The sequence below is a fragment of the Notolepis coatsorum genome (assembly GCF_963971535.1).
Source record: "Notolepis coatsorum genome assembly, chromosome: 8".
Classification (NCBI taxonomy): domain Eukaryota; kingdom Metazoa; phylum Chordata; class Actinopteri; order Aulopiformes; family Paralepididae; genus Notolepis; species Notolepis coatsorum.
Genome location: NC_140172.1, coordinates 41,654,110 through 41,675,731, shown reverse-complemented (window position 1 = coordinate 41,675,731; position 21,622 = coordinate 41,654,110). Strand labels below are relative to the sequence as shown.

Below are 21,622 nucleotides of genomic sequence, written 5' to 3'. Positions count from 1 at the left end.
ACCACAGACTGCTCTGCATCCTTATCAAGTTAAATGAGGAAGCATCAAAGACATCAGAAGAACACATTGTTCTCTGCTTCCACACATGGAGCCACATGGATGACATTCTAACGACTTTGGCCCCCAAATGCATTTGTCAAAGCCTCCCTGACGCTGTTCAGAGCCAAAATGACACTTGGTCAGTATTTCTTGGGGCCTTTTTAAGATGAGTAGTGTTCGCCTAGCTCCATCATAATCCCACTATGATGTCATCCCTGGCAATTCGTCCTTTCACAGACTTTCCCTCTCTGCACTGAAATCGTCCCCATACCGACTCAAGTTAGCCTGTGGCTTCGTTGCATTGTGTGTTTTGAGTAAATCCAGTCCTGAATCTCTGCGTTCCGACAGAGCGCGTGGAGACCAGAGGAGTCTCGGCTTCTAACCACCGGAACATAACGCTCTCTAAAGACCATACTCCTCTCCTAAGAGACAAAGCACTGGAAACATATCCTACGGAATACGTCCAAACCAACAGCAAAGCTAATAGGAATCTAAAGTACAAAAATATAACAAAAAATTGTTTAGTTTTTTTCCATTCCATTTTTCCTCAAACTTTCTCAATGCAAGAATAAACTTTAGAAATGTGTCATGCTTAATAATAATAATAATAATAATAATGTATCAATTGTCATGAAAAAAGTGGCATTTCACCATAGATATAACATGAATGAATGTAGCTATGTACAGTACTTTAAAACACAAAGTTCAGTTAATATTCTTTTTTATGAATGAACGTATCTCTCTCGTCTACATATAGAAATCAAATGAGCGATACGGATAACTTTTGGTTATTGTTGGTGACATTTTGAAAGAAAAGAAAGAAAAAAAAACAGGCAAAAACATACAATAGCTTATCTACCAGGGCTCTTCTTCCTGCTCTATTTAGCGCCATGAACACGGTTTAGCGTGTAGGGAGGAGTCAGTTCAGGAATGAAGCGTTTCCTAAGCGACAGATCTACAGGAAAAGCACAATGATGGGTTTATAATAATAATAATAATAATAATAATAATAATAATAATAATAATAATAATAATAAAAAGAAGTTAATGAATGTTTCCTTTTCTGTACAGAATTGGACCCAAACTAATTTCACAGTTCTATGAAGTTCCCTGACCCTCCCACGTGTTTCTTACATTCAATACGGCGTCAGGTAAGCTGTGCAAAACCTTACTTTAACTGGCTAGTCGCCATTCCGTTGCATGTGTCTTTGGTACAAAAACAATCAAAATATAGTGTGCAAATACTTTTTTTTTAACTCTAAAACGAAAATATCTTTTACCCCCCCGCCCCCAAAGACAAGAGTACCAAAAACCAAAGGTAATCTTTTGCAGAGCCCTCCTATATTATACACAGACTCTGTGGCATCACGTATTCATAGCTTCCATTTTCCTATGTACATTCAGAATTAGAGCTGAAATACACAACAAACCCCCACAGGTTTGTCCCACCCTCATTCATGCTCTCCCTCACTTTAAAGTGGTCCTCTCATTGGTTGGACCCCAGGGAGTTTTGACCAATCACCTCCTCTCTCTCTCTCTCTCTCTCTCTCTCTCTCTCTCTCTCTCTCTCTCTCTCTCTCTCTCTCTCTCGCTCTCTCTCTCTCTCTCTCTCTCACACACACACACACACACAAGGCACAATGAATAGAACTCTGATCGAACACTAGTATGAACACACCAAACTGTTAGCCTGGTCATCCCTACCATACAAAACGGGGGGCCAATGGCATTTTAGTTGGGAGACACTTTAAAGCACAGCTTCAGGAGGAGATGGATTGTTATCAACACCATCTTCATTATGATCATCATCACCATCACCACCATCTAGCTCATAGTCTGCTCTTATACTGGCTAACTGGCCATTTGACCACAGGTCCTTAGAACAAGAGCTTTGGATGTCTAATGTTGCCAAACTAAACCACCCTCCATCCATGTCTCCTACCGTTTGTTACTTTAGGTAACAATGTCAAAGTAAGCTTTAAAAAAATTAAATAAACCTTCCTCCTGCCTCACTCACATCAAGATCAGCAGGACTTCAGATGTTTTAACTCTCAGTTTAAGATGTAGGCAAGTAATACGCCACCTCCTCTTGTGCGGAAGCTGAGGCTCCAGAGCGGAAGAGCCGACCCAGGAGAATTCCTAGAAGACATTCCATTAACTCTCGGTCTAACCTTGTGTGACGTGGTGGATCATTCCACTTATCTTCATGCAAGTTTCCAGCGGACTGGACACCTGCTGGTGTGTTGCTGCCACTAGAAGCTTGTTTTGAATATTTTAATATATGAACATCTGCCTTTTAAAAACAGCAGCGCTGGCCGGCCGGCAGACGGGGAACGGTACAGCCTCATTTAGGCTTTCAATACCAAATACTTCCTGCCATCCCATAATGCCTTTCAGCATACTGCTTCTTCCTGTGTAGTGCCGTCCTGGTGCCGTAGAGACCAACGCCATAATAATGAAAGACTTCTGTTGAGAGGGTTGGTTTGCCTTTACATGCCATGTCTTTTTGAAATAGTATTTGGAACTATTTGAGTCTCTGATGGTTTCAAGGTTGTAGCAGTTCTCTCTCTCTCTCTCTCTCTCTACGTCATAAAAAACAAGAGTGAAACTAGCCTTGCGTTTGCACTCGTGTGACTCTTTCATTACTACGGCCACGATGAACGGCAAGACCAACGGACAGCTTAGATCTAACACGATGTTATTATTACACACCTACTAACCATTACTGGATTAGGACATGCTATTAGATATACACCTATGCACAACTTGCTTCGGTTACGCTTTTCCCCAAACACTCATGGTTGATTGGGAGACGGTGACATTAACTCTGCAACACTGTTGGTGTAGCGGAGTGCAGAGAGAGACAGAAAGCTAATAGGCTCTATGCCATACCGGTGCAGGACTGCACAAGCACACATACACACTCGCGCACAGGGCGCGGTATGTGTGTTTGTGTGAATAACAACGTGTATGTATTCTAGGTTCGGAGGGGCATGCAGAAGGGGGGCGTAGTTACAGTGGGACAACACACGGTGGCGATACTCATATAAACCCACTCCCTTCAGTGGACAGGCCGTTATCTAGCTCTTGGAAGTGGGGACTCGCAGGCCGGCCAGTCCGCCCGTGGGATCACCGCTCCACGTGTTCTCCAGGATCTGGTTGACAAAGTCTGAAGTCTGTCCGGAAACAGGTGATGTCACTGCAGGGGGATTATGCGAGGAGGTTAGTTGATTCAATTAACAAGTTAGAAGTTGACAACTTTAAAATACCTTGGTAATACCAACTAAAGACAAACAATAGAAAAAGTATTAATGGGAGAGAAAAATATGATGAGCTGAATGTGTGAACCATTAATTATGTACTCCATCTAGAGTCCATTATCAAAAATACTTCATCGATGAATTTAGCTGCAGTGATGGAAATTCTAAGTAAGATTTGATGCCAAGTGGATAGCCAGATGTCAGAGGGTCATGGTTGTGTCATAGGGTTAGAATGATTGCAATGATCAACATTCTCTTATTCGGACCCCTAATGGTATGTCAGTCATCAATGGATGCTTACATATGGATAGTGCCTGTTTTAGCATCCAAGGTTAGAGTGAATTTTTTCTCACCGAGTGTCTCCTGGATCAGTCTGTCCAGAGTGTCAGCCATGTTCCCTGGCTGGGGAGAGGAGTCCTTCACTCGCGTCACTATCTCCTCCTTGATGGCATTGATAACAAACAGCAGCCGATCTGTACAGACACACACACACGCAATAAAATAAAACCGATTATCTTGTTTTCATAATCATTGGAAGCCAGCAATTGTTATTGAAAATAAAACAGTAATTGAAAATGTAATTAATTGCCCAGCCCTAGTCACTCAGGATGTTTACCCCTCTATTTATATTAAAACCTACCAAACTCCTTCCACATCATACCTTACCAAGAAACACCCAATTTCCGGAAAATAATAAGAGTATTTGACATAATTATGAATTCTGCCATCATATAGCATATTGTAGTTAATTGAAAACAGATCAAGTGTTCTCCTATGCAGCGATCAAACAAAAAACAACAAGCGCTTCCATGGTTTCCTATATGAAAAAAAACCTAAATATTTTGTATTTGTCTAACGAATCTTCGTTCTACTTCATCTCTCTTTATTTCCCCTCTTCTTTCTACTTCATCTCTCTTTATTTCCCCTCTTCTTTCTGAGTGAGGATGTCCCCGATATGTTGGAACTTAGGCTGTTTTTTCTTTTGACCTTTTCTTCACTCAGGTGTATTATTGATACTCTCATTGATACTATGTTTGTTTCTGACTCAAAGTGTGTGTGTGAGAGAGAGAGAGAGAGAGAGAGAGAGAGAGAGAGAGAGAGAGAGAGAGAGAGAGAGAGAGAGAGAGAGAGAGAGAGAGAGATAGATAGAGGGGTGAGAGAGATGAAGAAGGGGCAAGAGAGAAAGAGAGCTGGGAGTGCGTGTGTGTGTGTGTGTGTGTGTGTGTGTGTGTGTGTGTGTGTGTGTGTGTGAGAGAGAGGGGGGCAGGGGGTGTGAGTCCTCAGCCCTTGTGTGGGTGAATGTAACAAGTTCCTAACGTTTTCTTTCGCCTATTATTTCATGCACACTTTATTCATTGTTTTAATTAAATTATTATTTTCTTTTAAGTTATTTTGTGCATCACTCTGTTTTGAATTTAATGCAAATTTGCTATGCATGAGGGTCATCCTTTTGTGTTAAATGGCTGCATAAAGCAAGCATTATGAATTGAAAATGGGGGACCCTGATGTAAACCAGACGGAAGTATTTCTCTGGTCTACATCCCTTTAACAATTGTATGTATTGAGCCGTACTGTATTGTACCCATTCTGCAATCTGTTAATAAAGTTTTCAATCAATCAATCAATTTGTTGACTCTCGCCAGACCCGAGGATAGTCGGGTTAACTCGCCGACCGTTCAGCGCCAGACCCGAGTATTGTAGAGTTTTTATTGTTATTTCTTTTATTCGATATTTCCATTCATTACAGGCACACGGACTCGGGGTTAACATGGGGAATCATCCTGAGAATGCCAAAGTGCAATACCGGCCGCATCCACCCAGGTGGCAGTATCGAGCACCCTTGAAAAAAGTGGATCAAAAAAAATATACTGCATGCCCGAGAAGGAAAACCTGGACCGGACTTTTTTTTTGATGCACAGTCCCAGCCAATCCAATCCAATGATGTGCAATATCATCCGGGAGACGATAGGCGGCGGTATTTGCCCTTTTGTGAGCTCAGACCCATTCCCAACGATAACATCAGGTTGGATTGATGAAAATGAATGGATATCGCTAATAAAAGAAATAACGATTAAAACCCGACTATACTCATGATTGGCGCCCAAGCGTCGGCGAGTTAACCCGACTATACTCGTGACTGGCATCCAATGAGTTAAGGTAGATTTAGAACAGATAAAAAATATGCGATTAATTTGCGATTAATCGCGAGTTAACTATGGACAATCAGATTAAATATTTTAATCGATTGACAGCCTTAGTTGGAACCCTTCAACCATAAATAAAAAATACCAACCAATCACATCAAACCACTTCTCGGTTGGCTTAACAAGTTTGTGACGATAACTACAACGTTTACGAGTTGGGAGTCCTGGGTGGTGCAGAAGAGATGTTATGCATCTACCTATTCTGGTTGCATCATTACCATATTAAACTTGCATAGACAAGCTGAATGCCTATCCTTTTCATAAACCATGTGCCGACAATGCCATGCAAATTATGCAAATTCATATTTTCAAAGATGTTACCAGGCCTTTGATGAAGAATGAGAAAGGTCTCTGTTTATCTTGTATTTTGTATCACATCATTCTAGCAGGGTTGCTTGATTACAGCAAAAATACGAATCACGATTATGTTGGTCAATATTGAGATCACGATTATTTAACACCCACAGCTCCGGCTAGTTTGCCACATAACTAATGCAAAGCCAATGGGGCCAGAGCTCCAGTCTGTACACGTCCTTAGATAAACACTGACGCTCCAGTCTGTACACATCCTGAGATAAACACTGAAGCCAATGGGGCCACGCTCTAGTCTGTACACGTCCTGAGATAAACACTGGAGCCTACGTTGGGTGCACTGAGGAGTAGATAAACACTGGAGCCTACGTTGGGTGCACTGAGGAGTAGATAAACACTGGAGCCTACGTTGGGTGCACTGAGGAGTAGATAAACACTGGAGCCTACGTTGGGTGCACTGTGGAGTAGGTTTCAGGGCTTGTACAGACTGGAGCGTGGCCCCATTGACTTTGCATTAGCCAGAGCTGCGAGTACCCAGTGTGGAAAACGGGATGGATTGTGCTGAGAAAGGAAAGGGAAATAAGGCAAAGGGTCATAAAATCTAAACCTACCCTTTAACCTCTTCCACCCGGAGCCTATTTTCTGAAAATCTGCCTAAAATAAGGTCCATTTGCATGTTCTTGGTATCTAGGGACATATATGGACCTCAGTGAATGTATTCCCAGTGTCAGAAATATTGTGTCTATTACTAGGCTTGCTTAAATTGTGATGAAACAAAGGAGAATATGAATTATGATTTTTCTTTGCATCTTTGACAGTGAATAACACCATGCTAACTGCCACTGATCTCGTTCAGTACCTTCTTGAGATCATGTGTACAAAATCTAAGGAAATTAATAAAGGGAAGATGATTAAACGGAAGGTTCTGTAGATACAGTACTGAATTCTCCCATCCGAACCAATGCAATTTGAAATATTATTATAGAATATAGAATAGCAGGCTTATAAATTACCTTATTATAGCCAATTCGCACATTTATATATATATATAATATACATATATTATCTTTTAAATGCCCGAGTTCAATTTGGATTTAGTATCACCAGGCGTGCATAAACAAGATGGTTTCATCTCAAGGGGTTATTCCCAATAAAGAAATTTCAACATAAGAACAGATAATGAAATCTACTGTACTTTTTTATTTTCCCCACAGTGCAACCATTTTGAAACTAATTTCAGATCTAATTGTTGCTGCATGCTAACAATAGGGAAGAAAAACTAACTGCGTTTCAATATTTGTCAAAAACGTTACCTTTTGTGGTAGAATTATCCCGAATAATAAGAGTTATTGAAATAATTCATACAGAACTATGAACCCCATAGAATCTTACAGGAAGTGTAGTTTTGAAAAATCCCAACACAGATCCAGACCTCTGGATGTCCGCTACAAAATGGCAGCAAAAAAACTACAATTCCCATGATTCAAAATTTTACAAAACGGTCGCCTCTCGTGGAATATACAGACATTTCGAAGAGGAAAATCCATCTATATAACACTTTAACCTATTCCTAAACTAAAATAATTGATGATAATATACATTCTAAATGCTGTTGTGACATGGTTATGATGTTTATACTTGAATACGTTTGATATAAAAATCGCTACTTTTATAGAACAGTCTGGAAATTATTGATTTATGACCAAATGTCATTTGCGGTCCTTTGTTTGTTTGTTTGTTTGTTTATTTACACATATAAAAACAGTTACATATATAATACAATATAGTCCACAAGGGATGTGTAGGAGAATTGCCTAAAAACCCTCAAGGGGCTTGCATGTGGCATTCACCAGGAAGCAAAACTACATTATATCAAGATAAATATAAAATATAAGATAAAATGCCCCCCCCCCCCCCCCCCCTGAACAAACAAACACACACAAGCAGGCCTACATAGACACCGAAGTAGGCACCCCATGCCATACGATTTCTGGTATAGAGAAAACAATCAATGACAGTAAGAATATATAATAAAACGAAAATACAATAACAAAATACATCAAGCCATCAGACTACAGTTTGTAAAGGAAGTCCATATGGGAAATATTGGTGATCTAGGAGATGAGATTTCAGTGCTCTTTTGAATTTCAGAAAAGAAAATTCCAAAATATGTGGAGGCAAAGAGTTCCACAACTTTGACCCTCGGTAGAGCAAACAAAACTGAGATTGGGAAGTGCGTGAAAAGGGTGGTCTTAGCAAACAGGAACTACGTGTGGGGTAATTATGAATTTGGTGATTGTGGGCAAACATGTCATGAAAAAAAGGGGGAAGGGCTCTGTTTAAAGAACTATGCACAAATAAACCAGTCTGAAGATGATTCACTTGATAAACACTGAGGATACCTAACTTATGGAATAGAGGCTGAGAAGAATGACTTCGATGTACACAGCTGATTATTTTTAGAGCTCGTTTCTGCAGACGGTATATGGGCTCAAGTTTGGTCTGATGCGTACTACCCCAAACTAAATTACAGTAGTTGATATATGGGTAAACCATAGAGTAATATAACATTGTGGCAACCTCGGTGCTCAGCAAGTGACGTGTTTTTCCAAGAATACCAATACTCTTGGCCATTTTTGTAGTTATGGCTGTGATATGAGGTTTCCATGATAGGGATTCATCAAGCAGAACACCAAGGAATCGTGTAAAACACACCCTAGCTATGGGGATGTCATTGATCACTACTTTAGATGAAGAGTTAAAAATCACAGATTTGAGACCAAAAAAAATGAAATTCGTTTTTTTAATGTTTAGTGATAATTTGTTGCATTTAAACCAAATTGATAGTTTGTTAAGTTCTTCATTTATGACCCTAATGATGGTATCAGGATCTTTATGTGAATAGAATACACACGTGTCATCTGCAAATAAAATTTTCGACAGCCTGTCTGAGACGTTAGGGAGGTCATTGATATATAACAAAAATAACAAAGGCCCAATAATTGAACCTTGGGGCAGACCGCAAAGTAAAGGAAGAAAAGGAGAATTTGTCCCATTATAGGATACAGACTGACGTCTATCTTTAAGGTAACTGGTGAACCATAGCAGTGCATTGTTTTTTATTCCAAGATGTGAGAGCTTCTGCAGGAGGATATTGTGATTGACTGTATCAAATGCCTTTGATAAGTCTAAAAAAATACCTATAGTGTTTTCCTTTCTGTCTTTAGCTTTGTATATTTCATTAATTAGATGTGTTATTGCCATATATGTTGCATGTTTCTTTCTGAACCCGTACTGGTGAGTGTAAATAATATTGTGCTTATTAAGATGTTCAATTAATCTTTTATAGACCAGCTTTTCAAGTATTTTTGACAAGGTAGGAAGGATGGATATAGGTCTGTAATGGTTGAAGACGGCTGGGTCATCATCTTTATAAATAGGGATGATCTTAGCTATTTTAAGTTCCAGTGGGACGATTCCCTTCTCCAGTGATGTATTAAAAATATGACATAATGGCTTCACAATGGATTCTTGAATGGATATCAGTAATCTGCCTCCAATACCATCATAACCCGGAGAAGAGTCCCCCAGGTTGATCAAGATCTCCCGAACCTCATCCTCTGTAACCGTCAAGAAGTTAAAACTGTCATTGATTGGAGGATTCATAAACTGAAGGGGACTATGGTTACTAAATGGAAAGAGATTAACTAAAGTATAACTTACTATATCTTGGTGCATTTTCATGAAGAACAAAAAAGGGTTATTTTCAGCATTTTGGAATAAACCTCATGAAAGTTGTTTGCAAACAAGAGCTTTGTTGTCGTCTCCTGTTCCTTCTGCCAGCCACGAACACGACTGCAGACAGTCGTGGTGACAGGAACAGAAAGTAGCAAAGCAACTGCCAGATGGTCATTTTTGATGCAACTAAATCTTTTTTAAATAAATACAATCACATTTTAAAACTATGGGTAGAAAACTGAAACGCAGGACACAAACAACAACTTTGTTGCAGTGGGCCACCGTATTTGAATACATATAGTGGAAACACTGCACCATAGCAACGGACGTACCGTACTCTGTGCCGAGTCCCCACAGCTTGACCTTGTTCGCTTCATACTGAGCCTTCTTTTTTAGACGACAAGCTCTGCAATACATGGTGGGAGAGCACAGGTTAGCGAAGCACAGCGCAGAACAAGAACCTACAGCTGTAGGATAGACAGCAGAGAACAAAGAGTAAAGTAAGATTAACCTTAATGTGTGTGTTGGGGGTGTGGAAATGGTCCACACAGCATGATATTGTGATACCCCCGCCTTCCTCAAAGATATTATATGGATATGAGATTTCCAGTATCGTATCGTATTTTTCACAGTACCTTTTCCAGGTCATAAAATAAAGACCTTACATATTATAATACAATGTCACCCTTGTAGCGGTCAAAATACATTTATTTTCTGTACATTTTTCTACTTAAAGAATTTGTATTCCCTACTGACGAATACAAATGCTAATCTCTCTATTCAGATTGTACCAAAAACAACTGAAAGCAAACTTTGTGTGTATTGAGGTGTTTTCTATTACATCTTTTCAGAAGAAATGTTCAATATGAAGTCTCAATAGATCAGTGATATATCGCCAATATATTGAATCGTGATATGTATCTTATCACCAGATTATTGCATACACAGCCCTGGTGTGTGTGTGGTGTGTGTTACCTTGAAGCCAGCTTGTTCTTCTCCTTGCGGGATCGTGGCCGTGCGGTGAGCGGCAGCTCGCTGACGGGGGTCAGGTCACTGATCACCTTGTTTAGTTTGCGGAGCTCCGTGCCGATCGAAAGCAGCTTGCGTGGATTGGGAGTCAGGTCCTCTACATCCGTACGGCGCGACTTCTTCATCATGTACTTCCCTGGTCACAATCAGTGATGAAGCAGAGGTTAGATCACCCTGACTCCATTCCTATCAGTGATGAAGCAGAGGTTAGATCACCCTGACTCCATTCCTATCAGTGATGAAGCAGAGGTTAGATCACCCTGACTCCATTCCTATCAGTGATGAAGCAGAGGTTAGATCACCCTGACTCCATTCCTAGTTAGAGATCACCCGGATCCTTAACACATAAAACAAGAATACAGCCACATTATTGTTATTATCATGATAAAACCAAACACAACCATTTTATTGTTGATATAATCTGAACACAAGATGCTTTCTTGTAAAATCAAACCGAAAACAGCCACGTTCTTCAAATAACCAGTGTAGCATGCAGTCTTGTTACGGGTAAACCTGGCCTTAAAACTTTTATTTACCATTTTACAGATGCACCAAACATCTGCCAAGATCTGAGCTTGGACAAAATCTTTTTTGAGGGAGAATGTAGATCTAACATGAAAGATAAACATATGAACTGGACAATCCTTGTGATATGACATGGCCCGTCAGAAAAAAAAATCGAATTATCCGAAAACGAATGGCCATGTCAAAAACTCTCTTCAGAATAAATCAAACGTCATGTAAATCCATCGAAAATTGCACTTGTAAAACAAAATAATAAGATATCGAATACAAAGACAGACATCCAATCGTGAAAGTCACAATCCCAAAACCCCTTCCTCTGGACATTCTCATAAACCTTTGACAATGCTATATCGCCATTAATCCCAGAATCGCTGCATGTGGATTTATTTTGTTTGTGTGTGTTTATTCTAATCGTGGTCTAAGGAAATAAACCCAGAGTAGTGTGCAGATTTAATTGATTATGCATGTGTGTTTTACCGTGGTGAGGCCCATTCTTCTGGTAGAGGTTGCTGGGCAGAGTGTGCCGATCCCACTCGGACGGCTTCAGCATGCGCTCCTGTTTGGAGGGGGTGATCTGCTCACTGTACTCCCAGAAATACCTGCGCTTTCCTCTCCTCCTACTGGGAACACCTGCTGTCAGACCTTTAATATCATCTGTCAGCTCCACATCACAACCTGAGCAGCCAGCCAGAGAGAGGTAAAGAGAGAGGTAGAGAGGTAGAGAGGTAGAGAGAGAGAGAGAGGGGGGGGGGGGGGGTAGAGGGAGAGAGAGAAAGAGGGGTAGAGAGAGAGAGAGAAAGAGAGGAATAAAGAGAAAGAGAGATAAAGAGAGAAAGAGAGAGGGTGGGAACAAATAGTGAGAGAGAGAGAAACAAAACATGAGAGAGGGTAAATAATACAATTAATTATAATGGCACCCAACTCGGACCACATGGAGTACCTGGCTCAGAGAAGGCGTCACTCATGTCGTCGTCCTTGTCGGCTTCATAATCGTCATCCTTTCCCTCCGATTCTTCTTCTTCTTCCTCTTCCTCTTCTTCTTCTTCTTCTTCCTCTTCCTCTTCTTCTCCTTCCTCCTCCTCCTCCTCCTCATTATCGGACAGCTCGTGCTCACTGCCAAAACCCTCATCATGATCTTCGTCATCTAGGTCAAGCCCTTCTCCTTCCTCTTCTTCCGCCTCTTCCTCCTCATCCTCTTCCCCATCCTCCTCCTCCTCCTTTAGCTGAGAGTGGATTCTGCCTGCCAATCTGGCACGGGTCAGGAACAGAGAGTAGTTGTGCTCCTCCTCTTTGCTTTTCTCTGTGGCCTCCAATGCCAGAGCACCACTAGCCCCGGGCAGGGGAACGCTGCTCAGGCCAGAGGTACTGCCCTCCAGGGCTTGGCTGGGCCCGACCAGCTGAGGTACAGCTGCAGACCGGCCCAGAGAGGCCGGAGGCATTTCTCTCCTCACTGTTCCCTCTGCCCTTCTCTCATAGCTTGCCATGTGGCCTGAGCCACAGGCTACAGTACCAGGGACAGCCACCAGGGCGGCACTGCCTGAGGTGGAGGCCTGCTGGTCCTGTGGCTTGGAGAGGGGGAGAGGGGGATTGGATTCCTCACACTCCGTCTTGATGGGTACGTCAGCCTGGACTCTATGGAGTGCGCTCACACGGACCTTGGCCTTCCGCACAAAGTCTGAGCTGTGGGAGGATGGAGCTGCCATCTTGGCTCCCGTCCCCTGGGTCTTCAGTTGAGTTTGGGTGTGGTCCTGGGTGAGGCTGAGGCGACTCTGGGCTTTAGCCATAGTCTCAGTGCTAGAGGCGACAGGCCAGGTGGCTTTTTGTAGGCCCTCAGGGAAGTCAGGAAGAGGACTGCGAGACGAGAGGGAACAGGACGGGGTAGTGGGGGAGGGCCGAGTTACGCTGGGGCCAGAACCGAAGCCAAAGCCTGGGTATCTCTTACTGAGGCAGGTGGGCAGGGGCAGTTGAGCCTGGGACAAGGAGGCAGATGGGGGCAAGTCTGGTGGGTGGTAGAGTCCCTCACATACGGGCTGGGAATCCTCGCCGTTGAGCTGGGCTAATGTCGGGGTTCGAGCAATCACCTCTTCATCCTGGTACGGACTGGAGAAATCGTCTAATCCAAGGAAGTCCACCTCTTTGGTTCCCCAGATGTCACAGCTGGCCAGCCGTGTGTATCTGTCAAACACATGGAGAAGTGCATACATGTGTATCAATAGAGCAGAGGTCAAATAGGAGTCTTCTTCACTGCCTTTCACTGTTTTTACATTTACATTTACATTTAGTCATTTAGCTGACGCTTTTATCCAAAGCGACTTACAAGTTCTGTACGACAAGTCATCAGGAAGGATACAACTCTATCAGCTGAGTAACAATGTTCATCAAAGTGTTGCGTGCTACAGTGTAGGTTAGTTTATTAAGACAAGTGCATGACAGTAAGGTTAGTTAGTGTTAGATTTATTTAATTTTTAGAATTTTTTTCAGATAATGGTTGAAGAAGTGCGTCTTTAGTCGACGGCGAAAGATTGGACGGGTTTCGGCGGTCCTAACTGGGGTGGGTAGTTCATTCCACCATTCTCTTTGATGACCCTCCCGGAGCTTGGATAGGAGTAGGTCTGACTGGTTCAACTTCAAAAGGAAATATGAATTTGAGTTACACTTGAGGAACAGGTATGCTTTTCTAGGATTATAAGAGGAGGATGAGTAGCATCCTGACAGCAGGCTAAGGACCTAAATTCTAGAATATCTTTCAAATCAGTCAACGTCAGGTATTTTATTTGAACTAATTTCCATAATATGCTAGTGAAATGGTGGTAAAATCAATATCTGAAATGAAAAACTAAAAAGAAAACGAACCTTCTTACCGTCTTCTACTATCATGCTCTCTTCCTAATATACGAACATGTCTCTACTACTCTACTACAACACTGCAGCACTCAGGTTTCAACACTTTGATGAACATTGTTACTCAGCTGAAGGAATTGTACCCTTCCTGCTAACTTGTTGTACAGAGCTTGTACTGTAATTCCTCTAATAGTAACCCCGGCTTGTATTTGTTTCAACTGTAGCGGCTACCAGGCTTGTATTAGGAGGAGGCATGTATAAGAGAGAGGCCTATATTTCTAATTTTCAAACAGATCATAATGAATAAATCAACATTTTGTGTCAGTTTGAACCCAGTAAAATGTACTGGGTTAATTTATTGAAACCAAGTACTGTATGAAATACGGTAGTAAACAGTGCAATTACAGGTGGTCAAATAAAGTAAAATAGTGCAATCACAATACTGGTATAATAATAATAACTTCGTTTTATACCATTCTGAGGTAGGCTTACTCTCTTGGTAAACATTAACACCATACCATTATATGGTATTTACTGCACAGCCAGGCCAGCATATAACAACAATAACAAAATATATTGCCTATGGTAAATCCGTTGAGGGAAATACCGTAATTCCTCTAATATACATGAAACCCGGCTTGTATTAGGAGGCCGGCTTATAATTGCTTAGCTCAACAGCGGTCATTAATAGAGACTCGGTTTTTAATTGAATACCGGTTACTATTAGAGGAATTACGGTAAGTCGCTTTGGATAAAAGCGCCAGCTAAATGACAAAGCTAACATTAGGCAATGTTGTGTTTAACCTCTTAACTCTTTCTCTGCAGGCTATTATTCTCATCCTGTAGTAAATGCGCCACGCTTTATATAGAAATGTTCACTGTGCGTCGCAGTGTTTGCAGGGCCATATCTATATTCTATATTATAGCTATGGAGACAATACTATGGCTCATTGACAGTTCAACATGTGAAAAAGAATAAATTTTTTCATGTATACATTCGCGTTTCAGAGTGATCCTGGCTAATTCCTGAAAACGGCGCTATGGAGCGATATGTGCATTTTGCTAAATGTGTTGCTTGCCTGGACATGCTACTGTTTCCAAATCAAATGTATATAATAGGTATTATTTTTTGATGCTCTGATCGTCATCAACGGCATTCGTTTTTAATACTACATACGTTGATCGACTGGATCGATATGAAATCATTGTAGGATCAAGGTGGAATTGACATCAGATAATCCTTACCTTTGATCGGGGGTATTCCAAAAAGAATATTCCAATTGTCTGATCGCGATTTCCAGTATTGGTGTCCATCGGGTCCCCGACATAATCTGGCACAACACATGCATCGAGGGGCCAAGTTCGCTATTTGGCCAAAGAGATGGTTGCTATAAAGTATAGGAACAGAACGCAGTCTCCAATGAAGAAGAGAATCCAGTATTTTTTACTTGAGAGATGAAGGCGTGTATTAGGGGTGGGAATCGCCAGAGACCGCACGATACGATACTATCGCGATACTTGCGTCACGATACGATAGTAAAACTTTGTCAACATGTTATATCTAATCAAATAAAGTTCAGTCTGTTCATCTCACTTCAATCATTTTTATTGCAGAACATGGTATTTTCTCAAGCAGACAGATGTAAACACTGTAATCTGTGTTGCATGTACCTGACAAACTGAACTGTTTGTATTACAGTCATATTCCAACTTAACTGGATGCACATGTGTGTGTGTGGACTACTGTACTATTACAGGTATTGAAATGAACTTATAAAAATTATTAATTATTAAATATCGATACTTGGCGTCCCTGTATCGATACAATATCGCCACGCAAAGTATCGCGATACTACTACGTATCAATTTTTCCCCCCACCCCTAGCGTGTATGAGGGATTGCGCTGGTGTGGGCATCTGTCCGATTGACCGTATCGTTTTTAAAACGTGTTATTAGTTGCTGTACCTGGTGAGGTCCTCCCAGTACGAGTCCCACTGCTCAAAGTTGGAGTTACTGTAAGACGTCTCTGACTCTCCCATCACCATCAGCTGGTCCATGCAGGCCTCCACCTCCTTCCCTCCATCCGCCACCCCCACAGCTCCCTCCCCACAGGGACTCTGCTGGTGGGACATATCTCTGTCCTGGGGGGGGGGGGGGGGAGAGAGAGAGAGAGAGAGAGAGAGAGAGAGAGAGAGAGAGAGAGAGAGAGAGAGAGAGAGAGAGAGAGAGAGAGAGAGAGAGAGAGACAAACAGATACGATTATAGAACTATGTTATTATTATACTCTTAAGTTTCAGCAGTGGAATGACTTTGTGTACATGTAGTTAAGAAAATACATTATTAACCTGTTTTTGTATCAGTTTAGGAGATATATTTGTGGTGGGCCGTTTAGAGCAAACACAGGTAGACACTAGATAACTCATCTCACTGTCCACGCTGACCTCTACAAACAACACATCTCATCCTACCGCGATGCACTCCAAGCTGCCAAATCTGCCCACTACTCCACCATCATCAACAGCAGCAACCGAAACCCCGGGACCCTCTTCTCCACTGTCAAGAAACTCCTCCAACCCCCAGACAATAACACACTCTCCTCCCCTGACCTCTGCAATTAGTTTCTCCACTCCTTCAACAACAAAATCTCCCAAATCAACAGCTCACTGACCGCTCGCATCGCCAAATCGCCCACCCTCATTTTCCCCCCACCCGAATCATCCCCCCTACCCCTCTCACTGCCTTCGCCCCCGTTGACTCCTCTTTCATCACAGACCTCATGACCACCTCCAAGGCCACTACCTGCTCCCTCGACCCCCTCCCCACTACTCTCACCAAGGCCTGCCTCCCTGCTCTCATCCCTCACCTCACTGCCCTCTTCAATCAGTCACTATCCCTAGGCCACATTCCCTCCATCTACAAACTCGCCGCTGTCACCCCTGTGCTCAAAAAACCCACCCTTGACCCATCCAACCTCTCCAATCTCCCTTTTTTCTCCAAAACATTAGAGCGCATTACTGCCTCCCAACTCCACTCCCATCTCCAGTCCAACACCCTCTACGAACCCCTTCAGTCTGGCTTCCATCCTTCACACAGCACCGAAACCGCACTGGTCAAAGTCGTCAACGACCTCCTCATTTCCGCCGATTCTGGTGCCCTCAACATCCTGATCCTACTCGATCTTAGTGCAGCATTTGGCACAGTGTGTCACTCCATCCTCCTCCAAAGGCTGCACCAACTGGGTGTTGAGGGCACAGCACTTGACTGGTTCACCTCCTACCTCACCAACATCATATCCCTCTCCGGCCACACTTCTTCCACCTCCTCAGTCACACAGGGGGTCCCCTAAGGCTCAGTCCTCGGCCCCCTGCTTTTCATCTGCTACATACTCCCCCTTGGTCACATCATCCGAAAATACAACCTAGACTTCCACTGCTACGCCGACGACACCCAAATCTACATCAGCACACAATCCCCCCACAACCCACCCCTCAAGTCACATCGAGTCCTGCATATCGGAACAACAAACCTGGCTGACCTACAACCTCCTCAAACTCAACAGTGACAAGACAGAACTATTCATCATCGGCACCAAAACCACCCTCAGCAGATCCGGACCCATCCCACTCACCATCAACGACTCAACAATCACCCCCTCCTCCCTAGTTCGCAACCTTGGCGTCATCCTGGACCCAACCCTCTCATTCGACCCCCATGTTCGCTCCATGGTTAAAACATCCTACTTTCACCTCCGCAACATCGCCAAAATTCGACACTGCCTCTCCCCCCCTGCCGCTGAATCCCTCATACACGCCTTCATCTCCTCCCTCCTCGATTACTGCAACTCCCTCCTCACTGGATTCATCTCCCGCTCCCTCCATAAACTTCAGATGGTCCAAAATTCAGCTGCCTGCCTCCTCACAAACACCCGGTCCCGTGACCACATCACTCCTGTCCTCCACTCTCTCCACTGTCTCCCGATCAAGGGGGAACGCATAAACTTCAAAATACTACTCCTCACCTTCAAAGCCCTTCATAGCCTGCCCCCCCCCCCCCCCCCCCCCCCCCCCCCCCTCCCTGCCTGACTGACCTCCTTCTCCCTTACCGCCCACCCGTTCCCTCTGGTCCTCTTCCACTGCTTCCCTCACTGTGCCGTCATCCAAACTCACCTTTTTGGTGATCAGGCCTTCTCATGTGCTGCACCCCGACTCTGGAACACCCTCCCTCAGACCATCAGAGACTCTCCCTCATTCTCCACCTTCAAATCCTGTCTCAAAACCCACCTGTTCTCCCTAGCCATAACAACCCTCCTCCATCCTGTTGTTATTGTGGCTCTATGTTTCTGTGTATTTCATATTGTTCCCCGTTTTCCCTGTGGTTCTATGTTTCTTTTGTTTCTTTGTTTTTCTTTTCTTTCTGCCTACTTTATTATTACCTAATTATTATTACCCAATTATTATTATTATTAGATAGCAGGCAAGTACATCATTATATTATTAGCTTTCCTGTTGTTTGTGTTTTGATATCCATGTACATTGAGATGTATTGTGTTGTTTGTGTGTCCATCATCCACCTGTATGTCCGGTGTGCGTCGACGTCCCAGTGCACAGATACTGTCGCAACAACCCGAGATGGAGCTGTGACACAAGAACAAGAATGCTCACTGGCTGAAACCCTGACCTTCATCTAGAAGGAATTAGGCCTCATCAGACGCCGCAGATCTGACTGTTGTTGTAGCTGTTAGAGTTTCAAGCCCATAGAGATAAAGCCTTTTGTTCTCCCTGTGTTTTTTCCCTTCCAAATTCAAAACATGTCCTTCTCAATTTCCATTAAGATGGCACATGCTAGCTGCAGACATAGAATTTGGGACAATGGAAGAGGATAGCACTTGACAGGACTTGCAATATGACCCCTTTTGGCTGGATGATAGTATTATTGTTGAAGGTCACAGCTGACATTTTTAACTGTCATATCTCACACAACATGGGATGTATTGCCAGGAGATCTTATGTACATATCCAGCTGTCCTTGCTGTACAAATTGGCCACTGGGACCCTGGAGTATTATTTTATTGGATATTAACAGTTAGATATTTGATTTTCTGGCATTAATAATATTTAGATGCAAAATACTAACAAATTATATATTTGGTTAATCAAATGTAATGGAATATTGCATTATATAACCATGAGACTGTGGTTTCAAGATTACATTGTGAATTAATACATTTTGAAGCACAGCTGCTTTCATAAGCCTTAATCTCTAACTAATGAATGTTGAAGGCCTGCTTACTAAAGTTGTAATATTAACCGTCTGTTAGGTTACTTAACACTTCCTTTGCCTTATCATGTTAGCAAGTTGGCAGTCTGCACCTGCCACCACCTGTTCTTTATTGAGTTTCTAAACTGAATGAATACTGCACAAATGCTTCGTTAGATCATTCTGGTTGTAACTAAGGTCGCTTTCACACAGGGGCTGTTTGGTCCGGACTTTCGGACCAGAATTCGATAGTCCGGTTTTTCGGGTCTGTGTGAATGCGCGTCGAACTCGGTCCGCGGACCAAACAGGCGAACTCTGGTCCGCCTGAAAACGTAGGTCTCGGTTCGGCTTCAGCGGACCAAATATAGGAAGTGATTATTATTACCACTGCTTGCAGCACTCACTGCAAAACAAGCACACTGCATCTAATCTCTCTATCTATCTATCTATCTATCTATCTATCTATCTATCTATCTATCTATCTAATATATCTATATATCTAACTGTGCATCTTGGGAAGAAGGAAGAAAAACGCGGCTTATTATTATTACCGAGGCGCACGGCATTAATAATGGATCAATGCCACGTCAATACTATTATTATTATTATTATTATTATTATTATTATTATTATTATTGGTCTACAAGTTGTTTAGCGAGAGGATGGTGATAATGTGCTTCACATTTCAATAGAACAATGGATCAATGCCATGTCAAAACTCGCTCCGCAGATCTGGAGGAGTCCACACACAGACACACACACGCGCGCGCGCACACACAGGCTTGCAGCCACACACACATTTCCACTGTCCAATAGACAAGCGCCCTTTTCGACCGCGTGACATTGTTCAGAAGGTCTCGGTCCGCTGACAGATTTCTCTGTGTGAAAGCAGGCGAACCAAATGAAGAATGCAACAATGTTGCAACTTCACCCCCAGAACCGCACCGAGTCCTCCAAAACTCTATGTGAAAGCGACCTAAAGTTATTTTCAAGGGAGGATGAACGAGGGGCATGGCATATGAGCTGATATGATAAATACATATGATTGATACATATTAATTTAACAAACTATATTGAAAAATAATATAAATACATACATACAATCAAATCTATTACATTATATAAATATAAAAATAATACAATTGTGCTTGTAAAATTGTAAAAAAAAAAAAAATTGGCCATTCCAACTAAATCAAACTTGTTCGCTATAAGTCTTGGCTTGTGCACTGTGTGATGCAAAAGTAAACAGTATGAATGTAAACCTACAGTATCAACAGTCAATTAAATGAAGTGACTGGCTGGTTAATCAGAAACTATTGGGTAACCTATATCAGGGGTGGGCACTGGGCAGTAGATTTTCAACGGTTACGTTACGGTATATATCATGGTATATTTCTTTTTCTTATAATAATAATAGAAAATGCTTTAGGAGCAGTACCTTTGCAGCGGTTTTTAACGTGCGTTTGAATTTGAGCTCTATATTATGCCTCATTACACTCTTCAAATGGTATTTCCTAATCTCCCATGCTTTTGTCGTAGTGGGGTGTGGTTTGGGCTCTGCTGCAGGAGAGAGACGGTTGGAGTGGCACAGGGGAGCAGTGCCAGGGTTAGTTAATTGGCACATGTGTTACCTTTTTAGTAGCATGCTGGACCTGGAGAGGGGGCTTTTTGACACACACACTGACAAGAGGGAGGGAGGCTGCATCAGAAACACTGGCTTGTTCTGTATATGTAAACCAAGCTGTGTGTTATTATTTTGTGTGTGTAAATTAAAGCGTTCTTCATTTGAGTAACAAAAAAACTTCTCCACTGTGTGCTGGGTAAAGAACCTGGGGGTAACAACCTTCACTGTTACATTGGTGGCCCGTACGGGGACTCAAAACAGCGAGGATGACGGAACAACAGAGAGATTGGAGGCCCTCCATGCCCAGCTGCATCGGCAGACCCAGGTTCTGGAGAGTTTGCTGTGCTGACCGCGGGCTGAGGCTCCAACACCTCCGGCTCCACAGAGAAGGTCCATGTCCTTCCAACCTAATATAATAACTCACCATCCTGTTCCCTTTCCCCGCATTAACCTCCTCTCTGCTTCTCACCCACTCCAGCTGCTATGGGCACTGCCCCTCAAGCATTGAGTGTTGGTGGTGTGCGAACCAATAACCAATAAACTACAAGTTTTCTTAAACATCTGTCTGCGCCGAATCCTCCAGATTCGCTGACCTAACACCATCAGCAACAAAGACCTGTGGCAACGAACACAACAACAGCCGAGCAGAGAAAGAGATTCTCCAACGGCGTTGGAGATGGATTGGCCATACACTCCGTAAACCATCCCTGAGCATCACAAGACCTCTCAGGTGGAACCCCCAAGGGAAAAGAAAGAGAGGCCGACCATGAAACACCTGGCGCAGAGACTTGGAA

At 42.7% G+C, this 21,622-nt stretch overlaps 1 protein-coding gene across 1 annotated transcript in view; it reads right to left on the bottom strand.

Moving 5' to 3' along the window:
* Positions 1–2,215: 2,215 nt before the first annotated feature.
* Positions 2,216–21,622, bottom strand: part of crebrf (creb3 regulatory factor) — a 68,233-nt gene continuing 48,826 nt past the window's right edge. The window contains exons 4-10 of the mRNA XM_084320078.1: positions 15,914–16,089; positions 12,048–13,282; positions 11,585–11,782; positions 10,529–10,718; positions 9,886–9,959; positions 3,653–3,772; positions 2,216–3,238 (exon numbers count right to left, since the gene is read on the bottom strand). Coding sequence (XP_084176204.1) covers positions 3,120–3,238; positions 3,653–3,772; positions 9,886–9,959; positions 10,529–10,718; positions 11,585–11,782; positions 12,048–13,282; positions 15,914–16,089 — 2,112 coding nt within the window. The 3' untranslated portion in view covers positions 2,216–3,119. The remainder of the gene's footprint in view (positions 3,239–3,652; positions 3,773–9,885; positions 9,960–10,528; positions 10,719–11,584; positions 11,783–12,047; positions 13,283–15,913; positions 16,090–21,622) is intronic.